We start from the raw sequence: 13016 nt of genomic DNA, 5'->3' as shown, positions 1-13016 counted from the left end.
AGTGCTTAATATTTATAGGATTCTTCATAGAGCCAAATTTCTTTTCTCAGAATGGAGTCTTAGGAATGTAGTTGATTACTGCAATTCCTCTGGCTTCCCGTTTTTCCACTCTTCTCTCCACCCCTCCAATCCCAAGTACCCTTTTTCAATAATGGTGGCTTGGGAGCCTCCATCATCTCCATTTTTCAAACTCAACTTCGACGGTTCTGTTCGTGATTCTTCAGCCGCAACATGTTTTATCATCCGAAATTCTGACGCCAACTTAGTCAAAACCGCAACCTTAAAGCTTGGTATTTCTTCATTCTCGATGGCAGAAGCTACCGCCCTTCATCATGGAGTCAGGCTCGCTATTCAAAATGCTATTACTCATCTCCACATCGAAGGAGATAACCTAATGGTTATCAACTCCATCAAAGGCGTCTGATCCCCCCCTTGGCAGATCGCCCACATTATTCAAGATATCCAGACTTCTCTCCGCTCCCTTTCTTTTTGGACTATTTGCCCAGGAAGCTAACAAAGCAACATATTGGATTGCCAACGTTGGTCACCTCATAGATTCTAGTTTTTGTATTGAAAATTATACTCATTCAACTCTTCATTCAATCCTTGTAAATGATAAGGTTGGAGCTCTTATCATGTGGAGGGTCTCTTAACCTTCTTTTCCTTACTTTAAAAAAAAATAAAAAAATAGCAAAACCCTTAAATTATCGCATTGCACTTTTCCAAAATTTACACCTTATGTCCAAAAAGTCACAGTTTTACACCCCTGCTTTAGCTCATCTACCTCGCAAATACTTATATCGAGTAAACTTTTTTTTTTTTGGTGAACATATCGAGTAAACTTTGAATAATAAGAACAACACCTAACAAGTAACAACAACTTCTTCCCCCCTCGCTCATTAGTAATACCGAAAGGCTCAATCTTCACCATAACTTCAAGCTACACCTACCTCTCTTCCTCTTTCTCTCTCTCTCTCTCTTCTCTTGTGAATTCTGAGGAAAAAATGGCAAGGAAGAAGATCAGAGAGTATGATTCCAAGAGACTTCTAAAGCAACATCTCAAACGAATTGCCAACATCGATTTACCCATTTGCTCTGCTCAAGTAATTTGCTTATTTATGTTCTATTGATTTATTGTTATATTTCTGAAGATTTGATTAAGGTTTGAATCTTTGATACCCATTTACCAGTAATGAGAATAGATCATTGGGTTTCAAAGATTTTTATTGATGGGTGTCTTGATTTTGCACCATTTGCTGTGATCTGTTATTTTGCTTGATCTTTTATAGAACATTGTTGCTTTTACTTGGATAGGGATTTGATCGGAATTCTGAATTCTGGGTTTATTTGTAAATTTCTGCATGATTGTTAGTTTTTCAGTTTGCAAGAATGAAGCTTTTGGAAAATTAAATTTGGTTGAAGTGTAGTTGGAATTTTCAATTTGTCACTTATTGGCAAGTGTAAAGCTTAGAAGTTTTTTACATCTGTAATGGTTATTAATCATATCTATTAGAGATCTTCACTGTTTTCGACAACTTTGATTGTTTTAGCCTATGTTATTAAGACTCTTCATCCTACTCAAGTACTTGTGTCGGATCCTCCACATTGTAACATGGGTATAGATACTTCGACACTACATTTTGGGCCAAACTCATTCATAACCGAGTGCCTTGCTGGTGCTACAGATGTTTAATAAATCTTTGATTGGCATTGAGTTGATGCAGCTTGAAATTCACAATTGTTAAGATCACTTGCTCTATTGATTCTGCATGTACTTTAGTTCAATCGGTTAAAGGTTGTTTTAAGGCTGTAGAGGGCTGATCTCTATATATACTTAGGTTCTTATGGTTAATCGGTATTAAAAATATTTATGATCATCATCAACCAGGTAACAGGATCCACAGACTTTACTCAACTGGTGAACGACGAGACATGGCTTTCATCTTCAAGATTGGTTGTAAAACCAGATATGCTTTTCGGTAAGCGTGGTAAGAGTGGCCTTGTGGCTTTGAATTTGGATTTGGCTCAAGTTTCGGAATTTGTGAAAGAGCGCATAGGGAAAGAGGTAGGCTAGTGCAGTTTTAGATGGCCATTATCGTTTGTATGCAAGTTATTATACAGTAACATGGCCGCTGTTATCTTTCAGGTTGAGATTGAAGGTTGCAAGGCACCGGTTACCACTTTTATTGTTGAACCATTTGTTCCGCACAAGCAAGAGTTTTATCTCTCCATAGTATCTGAAAGGCTTGGTTGCACCTTAAGTTTCTCTGAATGTGGTGGTATTGAAATTGAAGAGAACTGGGACAAGGTACATTTGAACTGAGGCTAAACTTGTGTTTCATGATCAATTACAGTATCCTCTAGTAAGCATCTCATGTACAATCTTGATACTCGAAATGTACAGGTTAAGACCGTATTTTTGCCAACGGAGAAACCTCTGACTAGTGATACTTGTGCTCCATTGATTGCTACACTTCCTTTGGAGGTAGGTCTCATCCCTTTGCATCAAGATTTTGCATGTAGGGAAAGTTTTTTCTTATGATTCAATAAATGAACATGAATTCATGAAAGGACTATTAACTAGAAATGCAGTGAGAAAATGATTCATATTGGTGATGCTTTAATCATATATGTGGTATCATGCTTTTCATACATCTGTAATAACTCAATACTGTTAACTGGATACGTGATCTGACTGCATTATTTTTTCTCCTATTCTTATATGTTGTGCTAGTTCACTGTATGTTTTACATTGTTTTAGTGCTTATAAGTACTTTTTCTTACAGATACGGGATAAAATCGGGGATTTCATCAAGGGTGTCTTTGCAGTTTTCCAGGGTATGCTTTGTTAAAGGATTGTAGAATGTTTGAATTATATGCTATACTTTTGTCCTTGCTGAAGAATTCTGTGCAGATAATTACATATCAATCTTGGATTTTTAACCATTTCCTATGTTTTAGATGGTTGGATATTGATGTTAAGGGGGCGATGCTTTATTGACACATTGTCGTAAAACTAATTCATTTATTTGACTTACAGATCTTGACTTTAGCTTTCTGGAGATGAATCCTTTTACTTTGGTTAATGGGGAACCATATCCATTGGACATGAGGGGAGAACTCGATGATACAGCTGCTTTCAAGAATTTTAAAAAGTACACTAGCTTTTCTGAATATATTATAATAGAATATTTGATTTAATCTTCCTAAAAGATTTTAAATTTCCTCATCTTCTTTCTTCCTATAGGTGGGGCGACTTAGAGTTCCCATTACCTTTTGGCCGAGTTTTAAGCTCTACTGAAGGTTATATTCATTCTTTGGATGAAAAGGTATGCGCCAGAATTTTTTTGTATACCCTTTTGCCAGAATGATGTTGTTTTTTAAGTTGGCTGAATGTTTTACAAAGTCAACAAAAATATTTCATCAAGAGTCAGATGAGAGCTGACCTATCTTCCATACTTCCCTGCTGCTTCTTTCTTCAAGTGGGGAGGCCTTAAACTCGAGACCATTGGTGATGTCGGGATATCTTTCATGTTTGATTCTGAAAATACCTTGTCATAGTTCTCTTGTGCCTTTTTCTTTTTTCCTTTTTTAAGCAGCAGTAGGACTGGACCACCTTGGGGTTGGTAGGTTTGGAAGGGAGAGAGCCTTTCAGCCCCAGGAGTCAGTGGCAGAACATCATGGGGGCCAGTGGGAGCCCCGGCGAACTTCTGAATTTTCCTAAAAATTAAGGTTGAATGTGTTAATTTTTGAATAAAATAGGTTAATTTTTATATTTGGCCCCCTTCAATACTACATTTTTTTTGTGGTCCCCTCGATAATATATTTCTGGTTCCTCCCCTGCCAGGAATACCCATGACAATTCAACTCTATTCTCAAGAGTGGAATCACCCCCCCCCCCCCTCCTTACTATCTCTGGGCTGCTCCTTGATGGAACATAAGTTTTTCCAATTTGTTCTAAAGAATGTAAATATGGCTCTGCGTCATAAAATCTTCAAGGACTATGAACGTCGTTATCTCTTATGCCTCTATGTCTAGTGGTGATCATGAACTTCTCTTGAATTCTCCATATTAAGGTTTTTACTGATGAGATTATTTTGTAGGGTTTTTGGTACAAAACTATCAGCTTATACCAAATTAGTCTATTTCGACCAAGAACTGTCTTATTACAGATTAAGGGCCTTTTTAGAATCAGATGGCATGTGTAAGGTCAGGAATAAAGTTAATGCCACGCACAATCTGGTGCTTGCTTTTCACTAGATTTGATCCTATTGGGATTTTTTAAGGACTTTATTTTCTATTTCTCATAATCAATTCCTTTGCCATTCTTTTTGGCATTCATGTTACTTTAATTTCTTTGAACTGAAGTATTTTTCTGGGTTTGGTTGAACTTTTCCTAAGATATGGTTGTTAAATAATAAAGTCCAAGTTTAAGATGTTTATTTTATATATACGTTGCAGACAAGTGCATCATTGAAATTCACCATTTTGAACCCAAAAGGACGCATTTGGACTATGGTTGCTGGTGGTGGTGCAAGTGTTATATATGCCGACACTGTGAGTGGATAACTAGAATGGCATCTCCTCTGCTTTGTGTTTGGTTATTTTCAGCTTTAATTACTAATCTGGAGCTTGGAAGTTAATTTGATGCCTTGAATTTCTATCAGGTTGGAGACTTGGGTTATGCATCTGAACTTGGGAATTATGCTGAGTACAGTGGTGCTCCTAATGAAGAAGAGGTCTTGCAGTACGCTCGCGTAGTTATTGATGTAAGGGTCTCATTCAGTTGATCTTGTTGATTATTTGTTCTACTTATAGTCAAACTAGTCAAAGAAATCTTTTTTTTTGTATTAGTTGGTATTCTTCTTTTATTAAAAAAAGACTAAGAAGAATTTTGTGCTGCAGTGCGCCACAGCAAATCCTGATGGTCGTAAAAGGGCTCTTCTGATAGGAGGGGGTATTGCTAACTTTACTGACGTTGCTGCTACATTTAGTGGAATCATTAGAGCCCTCAGAGAAAAGGTAGTTCCATATTTCAAATTCAGATCACTGAATGTCTTCATTTATTGGTTCTTAAGATCTGTCCTTTCTTTTTATGGACGTCTCGTGCAGGAATCTAAACTGAAGGCAGCAAGAATGCATCTTTTTGTGAGAAGAGGAGGTCCGAACTATCAAACAGGTCTTAAAAAGATGCGTGCTCTTGGTGAGGAGCTTGGAGTCCCTATCGAGGTAAGATTTTGAAACAGGGGTGGAGCTACATTGTTAGGCTGTGGTATCATGTGACGCCTTTGTATTCTCATTTTTCTGTACTCCCTCCTACTGGTTGAGACACGTAGTGTAAGGTGATAAGTTGCAGTGTGGTTATTAATGTTATTTTATTATAGAAGTAGATGTGATAGGAGTTAGTGGGGTATTTTTTATTGGAGGAGAGAAAAAATTGGATAACTTTTTATTGATAAAGGTAGGAAGGTAGATAAAGGTAGAATATAGGCCAAAGGAGTGTAAAAATAATAATATAGTAATAGGGAGATTATGTCAAAAAGGGAGTGGTCAAACTAATATGGGAGAAACATAAAAATAAAGTGTTCAAACTATTGGGATGGAGAGTTCAAACTAGTGTATAATGAAGAGGATCATATGCACGATGAACATAAAGCACTAGATTAATAACAATGAACATGTACCTACAGAAATGTACATATGTTCATTGCCTTATTATCCATGTATATGTGCTCATTTGACTTGTTATATGTACATTTGACTTGTTATCCATGTACATAGAGGGTATTTTTTTCTTTCAAAATTGTCAAATTGACATGTCCCAACTAAAATATTTAAAATTTATTTTGCACACTTTAATATATTGTTATAGATCCCATGGTATTGGAATCGTACAACTTTATGCGTTTTTCAGTTTTACTTTCTCCATTCTTTTTTTTATTGCAACAATTGAGTTTTCACGCTTGTCAATGCACAACTTTAACTTTTAATATTACTCTCCACTTTTTTTTTTTTACTTGCCACATTTTCCTTAAATGGTTGGTTTTTTAAAAAAAAATTCTTATATGGAGTACTTGACCCACTACAAAGTATTTTGGTTTATACTTTTCCTAGCAACTAAGGGTTCTTTTGCTCCCTTTTCCATAAAAAGTAATGTTCTCCCACCTCTTTTAATGTTAAAGTGGTTAAAAAGTACACCAAAAATGTTAAAACGGACATCTTCTAAAACCTAGTGAAAACAACAATGTAGCAAGAAAAAAAAGCGTAGGAAGTACTTTTTAGTAAAAATGATAAAATTTTAATATTTATTACGTAAAATCCACAATAGATGTCAAAAGAGTGGTGGGTGAATATAGTGTAAAACATATGAGATGTGAACAAACTCCTTTATCTGAGATCAATAATGTAATTTTGGATTTGGTATTATTCTTCTCTTTTCTCTAACGATCGCTTTATGCAGGTATATGGCCCTGAGGCAACCATGACTGGAATATGTAAGCAAGCAATTGATTGCATTATGAAGGATTAAGTTTGTGTTTTAAAGCATTGTCATGTTCAAAGGAACATTTACAGATCTTTTTCGAGGGGACAGAAATAGATGCGATTGTTGCATTTGCAAAATAGATACAAAGTGAGAAATTCTTTGACGAGTTGTCTTTGGAAAAATGGAATTGTCTTCGTTACTTTCGTGTATAACTTCAGTTCTGTTGTAATATGTAACTTGATTTGTGGATGCTGTTATATGATTCATAGTTGTTTTCGAAACCAGCTTTATGATTTGGTCAACTGGTGAGAGGGGAACTTTTTTTTTTTTGGATGAATGAACCTGATAATATCATTTTCATGCAATGTTTCTCTAACCAAATCTCTAATTACATATTTGTCTTTGCATCTACCCAGTACAATGTAGTTAAGGTTAGGGCCTTTTTGTTATCATATTCTGATAATATAGAGTAAACAGAATTGTGGAAATTAGTAAAAGTGCTTCGGTTTCTTTTAAAACTTGACAAACGTATAATCAAGATTAGAATAAGTATCACTATCTTTGATCTTACCAACAAACTAGCTGTATAAGATCTTGAGCCACTTTCAAAGCCAAAAAGTATACTCAGAATCTTCGTCAAATTACATACCAACTCTATTTTATAATACATGTACCATTTTTCATTTTGGCATTGTTTATTAACCAACTTTGACAATCTTTTCTCTCATTATCATGTAAGAAAAAATGTAGTCAAGTGGAATATTGTTAAATTCGTCTCAATAAAAAGAATTCAAATATCAACTTTTATTTATACACAATTATAGATATTAATGTCCAAAAAAGAGCATTGAAGTGTGTGAAAAAGCAAATGGTGCATGTATTGTGAAACAGGGATAGTTACTAGTTAGTGCTATGTAATGAAAGAGAAGAGTATGATTTTTACCTTTTCATTAGTCATGTGTAAATATGTTTAAAATAAGCTAAGAATTGGTCTTTATATGGAAAGTTGTCCCTAAAATCTCGTGTAGAAGATGACAGCCTAAATAATTGTGCATCTAGCATTGACGCGTACTTGAATAGTTGTGCTCTGATAAATCACTATATGTTGTGCATGGGCAATACCCCGTATGATTTAATAATTATAAAATAATGTATTGTTTAGGGTTGATAATTCGTCCAAATTATAAGTCATAACTTGGTGGTTGGATAATCTCTTATCAAATGAAAAGTAAAAAAATTCAAGACTTTTTACAAATATATTTTCTTCATTTTATGAGTAACATATACGAGTAACAAATAATTTCACGAACCAACCAATGAATTCTACTTTAGATACTTATTAGTGATCACGGAAATACAACAGTTGTTTTTCCTACATGGCTACAAGAGTATTTCACGGGTTATAGACCGTCTCGGACGTAGTTCAGATTAATTATATTGCGAAAGGAGGACTGTTTGGTAGGTAATTAATCTCGTCAAATGATTAATAAAAACTTTGAAAATGAAAGTTTTGAAATTTATTTTTGATTTTGAAAAGAAGGTTTATTATTGAATTAATAACTGAATGAAATCAATTTTGAAAAATTGAACAGATGTTTTGAATAGTTCGAATAGATGTTGAAAGCAATTAAAAGAGACGCAGATATGAATAATAACTTACTTTGATTGAACTTTGAATGAACTTACACAAGGATTGAGTAACAACTAATTTTGAGCGAGAGGCTTTTGTAACTGATTCCTAATTTTTTCTCTCTATTTTTGTACTGAAGAAAAACACTTAGCTTTTACGATGATACAGGTAGACTATTTATAGTACATAATTTGTTTGTGAAATGCGTTGATAAGTTTTGCCGCTTAAACAGAAGCAGCTTTTGCTTTGTTCTGATCGCTTGTATCTTGATGCTATCCTTTGCTGATAACTTTGAGTTTGGAATTTTGCTTCCTTGGGTTCATATGACTTGATTCATATGACTTCACGTGGAATGATGTATTGATACTATGGTTTGCTGATACCTTTGAATCTGGAACTTTGCTTCCTTGGATTTATATGACCTTATGTGGAATGATTTGTTTAGTAAGCTAGTGGTTTCTTTTGTATACCTTGGAGAATAATCCATTTGTCTTCTTGCGATATTGTCCTTTTGTGCCTTTGGGTGATGAATGTACAATTCATCAGATAGTCAGGTGGCATACCGGATATTTGATGAGTCGTCATAAGAGTACCTGCATTGAAAATGTTAGTAAAATATGTCCCTTATTTTTGCCTAAGTGATATTCACTTAGCGGGATCTTTTTATTTTTTAATGTCCTAACTTTTGCCAGGAAGATCTTGCGGACAATTTTCTAATAATTTGAATAAGAGTATTTTACCTTCTTGAGAGAGAAATTTGCCAGCTCTGAGTTGAGATAAATATATATGGAGTTAATGGTTCAGAGTGATTAACACCAGTAATGAAATACTCTTGTAGCCATGTGGGAAAAACAACTGTTGTATTTCCGCAATGGATAAATGTAACGGGGTCTTTGTCGTTTTTTCGGATTAATTCTTCAATTTTGCGGATGATGTAGAAAAACCCATGTGCTCTTGCTTGAGTTGGATGTAAGACAGCGGGATCTTTGCAATAAAGATCACACTTTATTATATTAATGAGTATGAAGTAGTGGGCTGGTTTGATTTTGCCGTCCACCATTTCTATGTTGGCGCAAATGACTTCTTCATAAATTCATTATTTCCTTTGAAGAGAACATACTGTTGAAAATATATATTGCTGGAATTTTGTGAACTCTTGGAAAAATTCTGTGTCTGGTTCTGGTACTTCGTAAAATTTCCTTACCAAGCCATATTTCCATAATTGAAAATATGGATCAGTTTTTTGAATGTCTCTTATGGATATAAAGAATCCTCCAGTTTGGTAATATGAAAATATTAATATAGACCTTCCCCATGTTCGCCAAATGCTATAGGGGGATATTTTTTCGGATGTTAGGAAATTGATATACCAGGTGTTGAAGTTTTCTTGCTTTGCTTTGTTGATGATGATTTCCTGCATATCGGTTGGAAGCTGATATATTTGGATGATTAGTTCATATATGAAAAGTTTGGAAATTGTTTTATGTATTGTAGGTAAAGCATGGGTTTTGGCTGTTTGAGTGAGGTTATTTGATAAGTCTTTTGTGGTGGGGGAAAGTTTTTTGAGTAAATCTTGAATACCTTGGGTATGAATTCTTCTTTTTTGGGTGAGGTATAGGTTTTTGGTTTTGGAACTGGAAGATGGTTGAGTTTTCTGCATCTGAAGTAATTAAATGAGTAAATATGAATAAAAATTAATTTTGATTAATGAAAAATAATTTTTATGAGAATAAATCTTTTGAAATTCAACAAATATTATTACAACATCCTTTTTGACAAAGCGGGGCTGACTCTTTTGAACAACAAGAGGTTGACTCATTATCTGATTTTATTTGCAGTAGATTATCTTCACTATCGTCAGTAAGATTATGTTCTGAGGAAGTTTCTAGTGAATATAAGGCTAAAATTTTTTATTGAAGGTCTGGATCATGACCACATAATTCATTAATCTTTTGTTTTAAGTCACATTCGTTAGCCTTATGACCTACTCGTCCACATTTATAACAATAAATCGGTCTTTTGAGATCTATAATTTTCTTTGGTAGTCTGGTGGGTGCCTTAAAGGTCTTTTTATAATATGAGTCGTTATTAATAATTTTTCTAGTTGGTCAAAAAATTTCCCTATATCTCTTTTTATTGATGGTAGGGGGAGGTTGAATTTTGGGTAAACCGAATGCAGCACAAAAACTTTCTAATTCTCTACGTCTTTCCCTTTTTTCAGATGAATATTTATTTTGAATTGCTAATTTCTGACACAAAGCAATTGCTTCTTTTTTAACAAAGGAAAATATTTGCCCATAAGTCATACTATCATATGGAATTTCGTCTTGACCCGCACTTTCTCTTAATTTTAGGAATATTCTTTGAAAAAATAGGGATGGAAGACCAGATATAAACCTTTCTTTCCAAAAAGATTGATTACAATCACCTCGTCTAAAAATATTACTAAGGAATACATCTTTATACCATCGATAATCATCTAGTGTAGCACACCTAAGATTAGTAAGGACTACTTGGTTTGTTGACATTTCCTCCTTTGGATTACCAATAAAATGCATAGCAATCATATTAATAAGAATCGAGCTTCCATCTAAGGCTTGTTGTTCATTTTCTATTTTAACGTGATTAAAAATTTGAACCTTAGTTTCCATATTAATACTATTGTCCCACCAATTTCTTAATTGACCAGTAAAACCAGTTGTGAGAAAATCTATAATAGTATGTTCTTGAGCATTCCTTGACCTATAAGTAGTTATGGTCATAGTCATTTCGGAAAGAACATTTGATATTTCATATTATGATTTTCCATCAATATTCCATTCATAAACTGCAGTTCCATCATATTGTGAGTCTCTGAATTTATGTCGTTCTTCATATTGAATATCTGGTGGAGTAGGTCTAGTATAATAATTTCTATTAGAGACATTTTTCCAAGAACTATTATTTATTTTATTGATTTTATTTTCATCGTCATCATCTGAATTGATTGATTTATTTGAACTATATTTATCCAAAACATTAATATTATTAGTTGACTTGGAAGTACTTAAATTAGATAATTTTTCTTCAACCTTACTAATTAAAGGAGTTGTTTTTTCAGGTAAATTAAGAGATATTTGACGATGTATAGGAATTCTTGAAGTATTAATATACGGAGCAGCTATGTCGAAGGGAAATTTTGTATCCTTTTTATTTATAGATAAAGTTTCTAATTTAGATGTAATGTCATCAATATCAGGAGATTTTTTTGACTCTAATTGCATAGATAATATTTCTATTTGTTTTGAAATGGTGGTGAGAAGTTGGTTTGAATAATTATTTTGGTGATATAATTTTTTTATGTCACCTAAGTTGGCAGTGGAGGAGTTGTCATCCTCTCTTCCTCTTTTAAAAGGAGCCATAACGAAAGATCCTTCATTATTATTAACTTGTATTTCAGTCAACGGAGGATGAATAGACTTAATTATACTTTCATTTTTTAAAGTCCAACTTTGAATTAAACTACCTGTCATGTTTATTTGGTTTTTATTAAAAGGATAAAATATATTATTTTATATGGTGTAAGTTGAAAACCAGATGAAAAAAGGAATATTAATTTCTAATTTTTTCTTATCAGAAATCCATTCTAGTTTGACATGATTTCTAGCAATTTGATCAAAACATCCAAAGAACCAATCTTTTTTATCATTATTTTATTTTGAATAAAAGTCATTATGAATATATTCTAAGTCTATTTGAAATTCCTTTTTAATAACATTAATAGAGGAAAAGGTAGGAGGTTTCATAGCTGAAGAAGTAGGTGAATTGGAATTAGTAGAAGATTCTCCTACTGGTTCATGTATTGGGTTTTTATAGCAGAATTTTGAAGATTCTTGAAAATGTAAATTTTTAGAAGTAGACATTTGAGGATTATTATAAGAATTATCTTCATATGAAGGTCGAGCATTTTCATAAGAGGTTGATGGTCTAGCCCGTTCATAATTAGTACCTAACTTTATTATTACTTGACCATTAGGTTCTTCTATAATTTGATCAACTTTCTTTTGAGTAATATTTCTAGGAAGAGGATTATAATGAATTAAAGATTATTTAGGAATAGTAATTTCATTCCATTTTAATTTTTTAGGAGTAAAAGTAGCCGCACTTTCAGTTTCAACTTTTAAGAGTATAGTTTCATCTATAGTGGGATGAAGTAAACATTTTGGATTTAGTTGAGAAGATAAAAGTCTAAAATAGACACGGTAAATTAATGCGAAATTTTTAACATATTCCCTAAATTGTACTGTTGAATTATTTGAAAGATGGACATCTAGAACTAAAGTGTCTAGTATCCATGGATCGGTTAAGTCTATTGTAAAGTTTAGACACAATTAAAGTAGATTGGGCCATTACAAATATTAGTTTGAATCATAGCTAAAAGGGAATCTTTATAGCCAACTAAGCGTGTAACACCCCGATAATTCTCTCTTTCTAGAAAATACTTTTATAACAAATCTAGAGAATTACCCAGGCATTATCGCCCGTGTGAAAACGTTTCGGCTTACTCAGAATTTTGCAGCGGAAAACTTACTAAAACAAAACCAACTTTATTAAACTTATGAAATAAGAGTCAAACAATGTTTGAACTGAAACACACCAACTTAAAGCTAAAGTCTGAAAATATAAATTCTTAGAAACAACTTAAATACTATTGTCACAAAAGCCTCTCCATTCCAGATTCCCCAAGTATGCATCTTCGAACCTGTAATGTCAATGCTTTCTTGACTCTGCTCCCCCGAAGGATCACCACAGGATCAATAGGCAAAGCCATGATCACAAACACAGACAAGCACGTAATCAGCAAAGCTGAGTACTACATATCAGACAACAATAATCCTAAACATGATACTATAACACAACTTG

General features: G+C 33.5%; 1 protein-coding gene across 1 annotated transcript; it reads left to right on the top strand.

Annotated features, from left to right (window-relative positions):
* The first annotated feature begins 851 nt into the window (after positions 1–851).
* On the top strand, positions 852–6768 carry LOC104889162 (ATP-citrate synthase alpha chain protein 2). Its single transcript, XM_010674318.4, has 12 exons — positions 852–1103; positions 1889–2065; positions 2147–2308; positions 2405–2485; positions 2787–2838; positions 3041–3155; positions 3248–3329; positions 4462–4557; positions 4668–4769; positions 4906–5022; positions 5113–5229; positions 6461–6768. Exons 1-12 carry the CDS (start codon positions 1005–1007, stop codon positions 6527–6529), a joined length of 1269 nt encoding a protein of 422 aa, XP_010672620.1. The 5' UTR covers positions 852–1004; the 3' UTR covers positions 6530–6768.
* Positions 6769–13016: the final 6248 nt, after the last annotated feature.

Source organism: Beta vulgaris, chromosome 3 (assembly GCF_026745355.1).
Source record: "Beta vulgaris subsp. vulgaris cultivar EL10 chromosome 3, EL10.2, whole genome shotgun sequence".
Taxonomy (NCBI): domain Eukaryota; kingdom Viridiplantae; phylum Streptophyta; class Magnoliopsida; order Caryophyllales; family Amaranthaceae; genus Beta; species Beta vulgaris.
Note: the sequence above shows the minus strand (reverse complement) of the source record. Positions and strands in the feature narration are given on the sequence as shown.

Excerpts from the sequence above, each read along its gene's own strand:
- LOC104889162 (XM_010674318.4), top strand. The coding sequence starts at position 1,005 with ATGGCAAGGAAGAAGATCAGAGAGTATGATTCCAAGAGACTTCTAAAG. Across the intron at positions 3,330-4,461 it reads TTCATTCTTTGGATGAAAAG|ACAAGTGCATCATTGAAATT; the intron begins GTATGCGCCAGA and ends TATACGTTGCAG. Across the intron at positions 5,230-6,460 it reads AGCTTGGAGTCCCTATCGAG|GTATATGGCCCTGAGGCAAC; the intron begins GTAAGATTTTGA and ends CGCTTTATGCAG.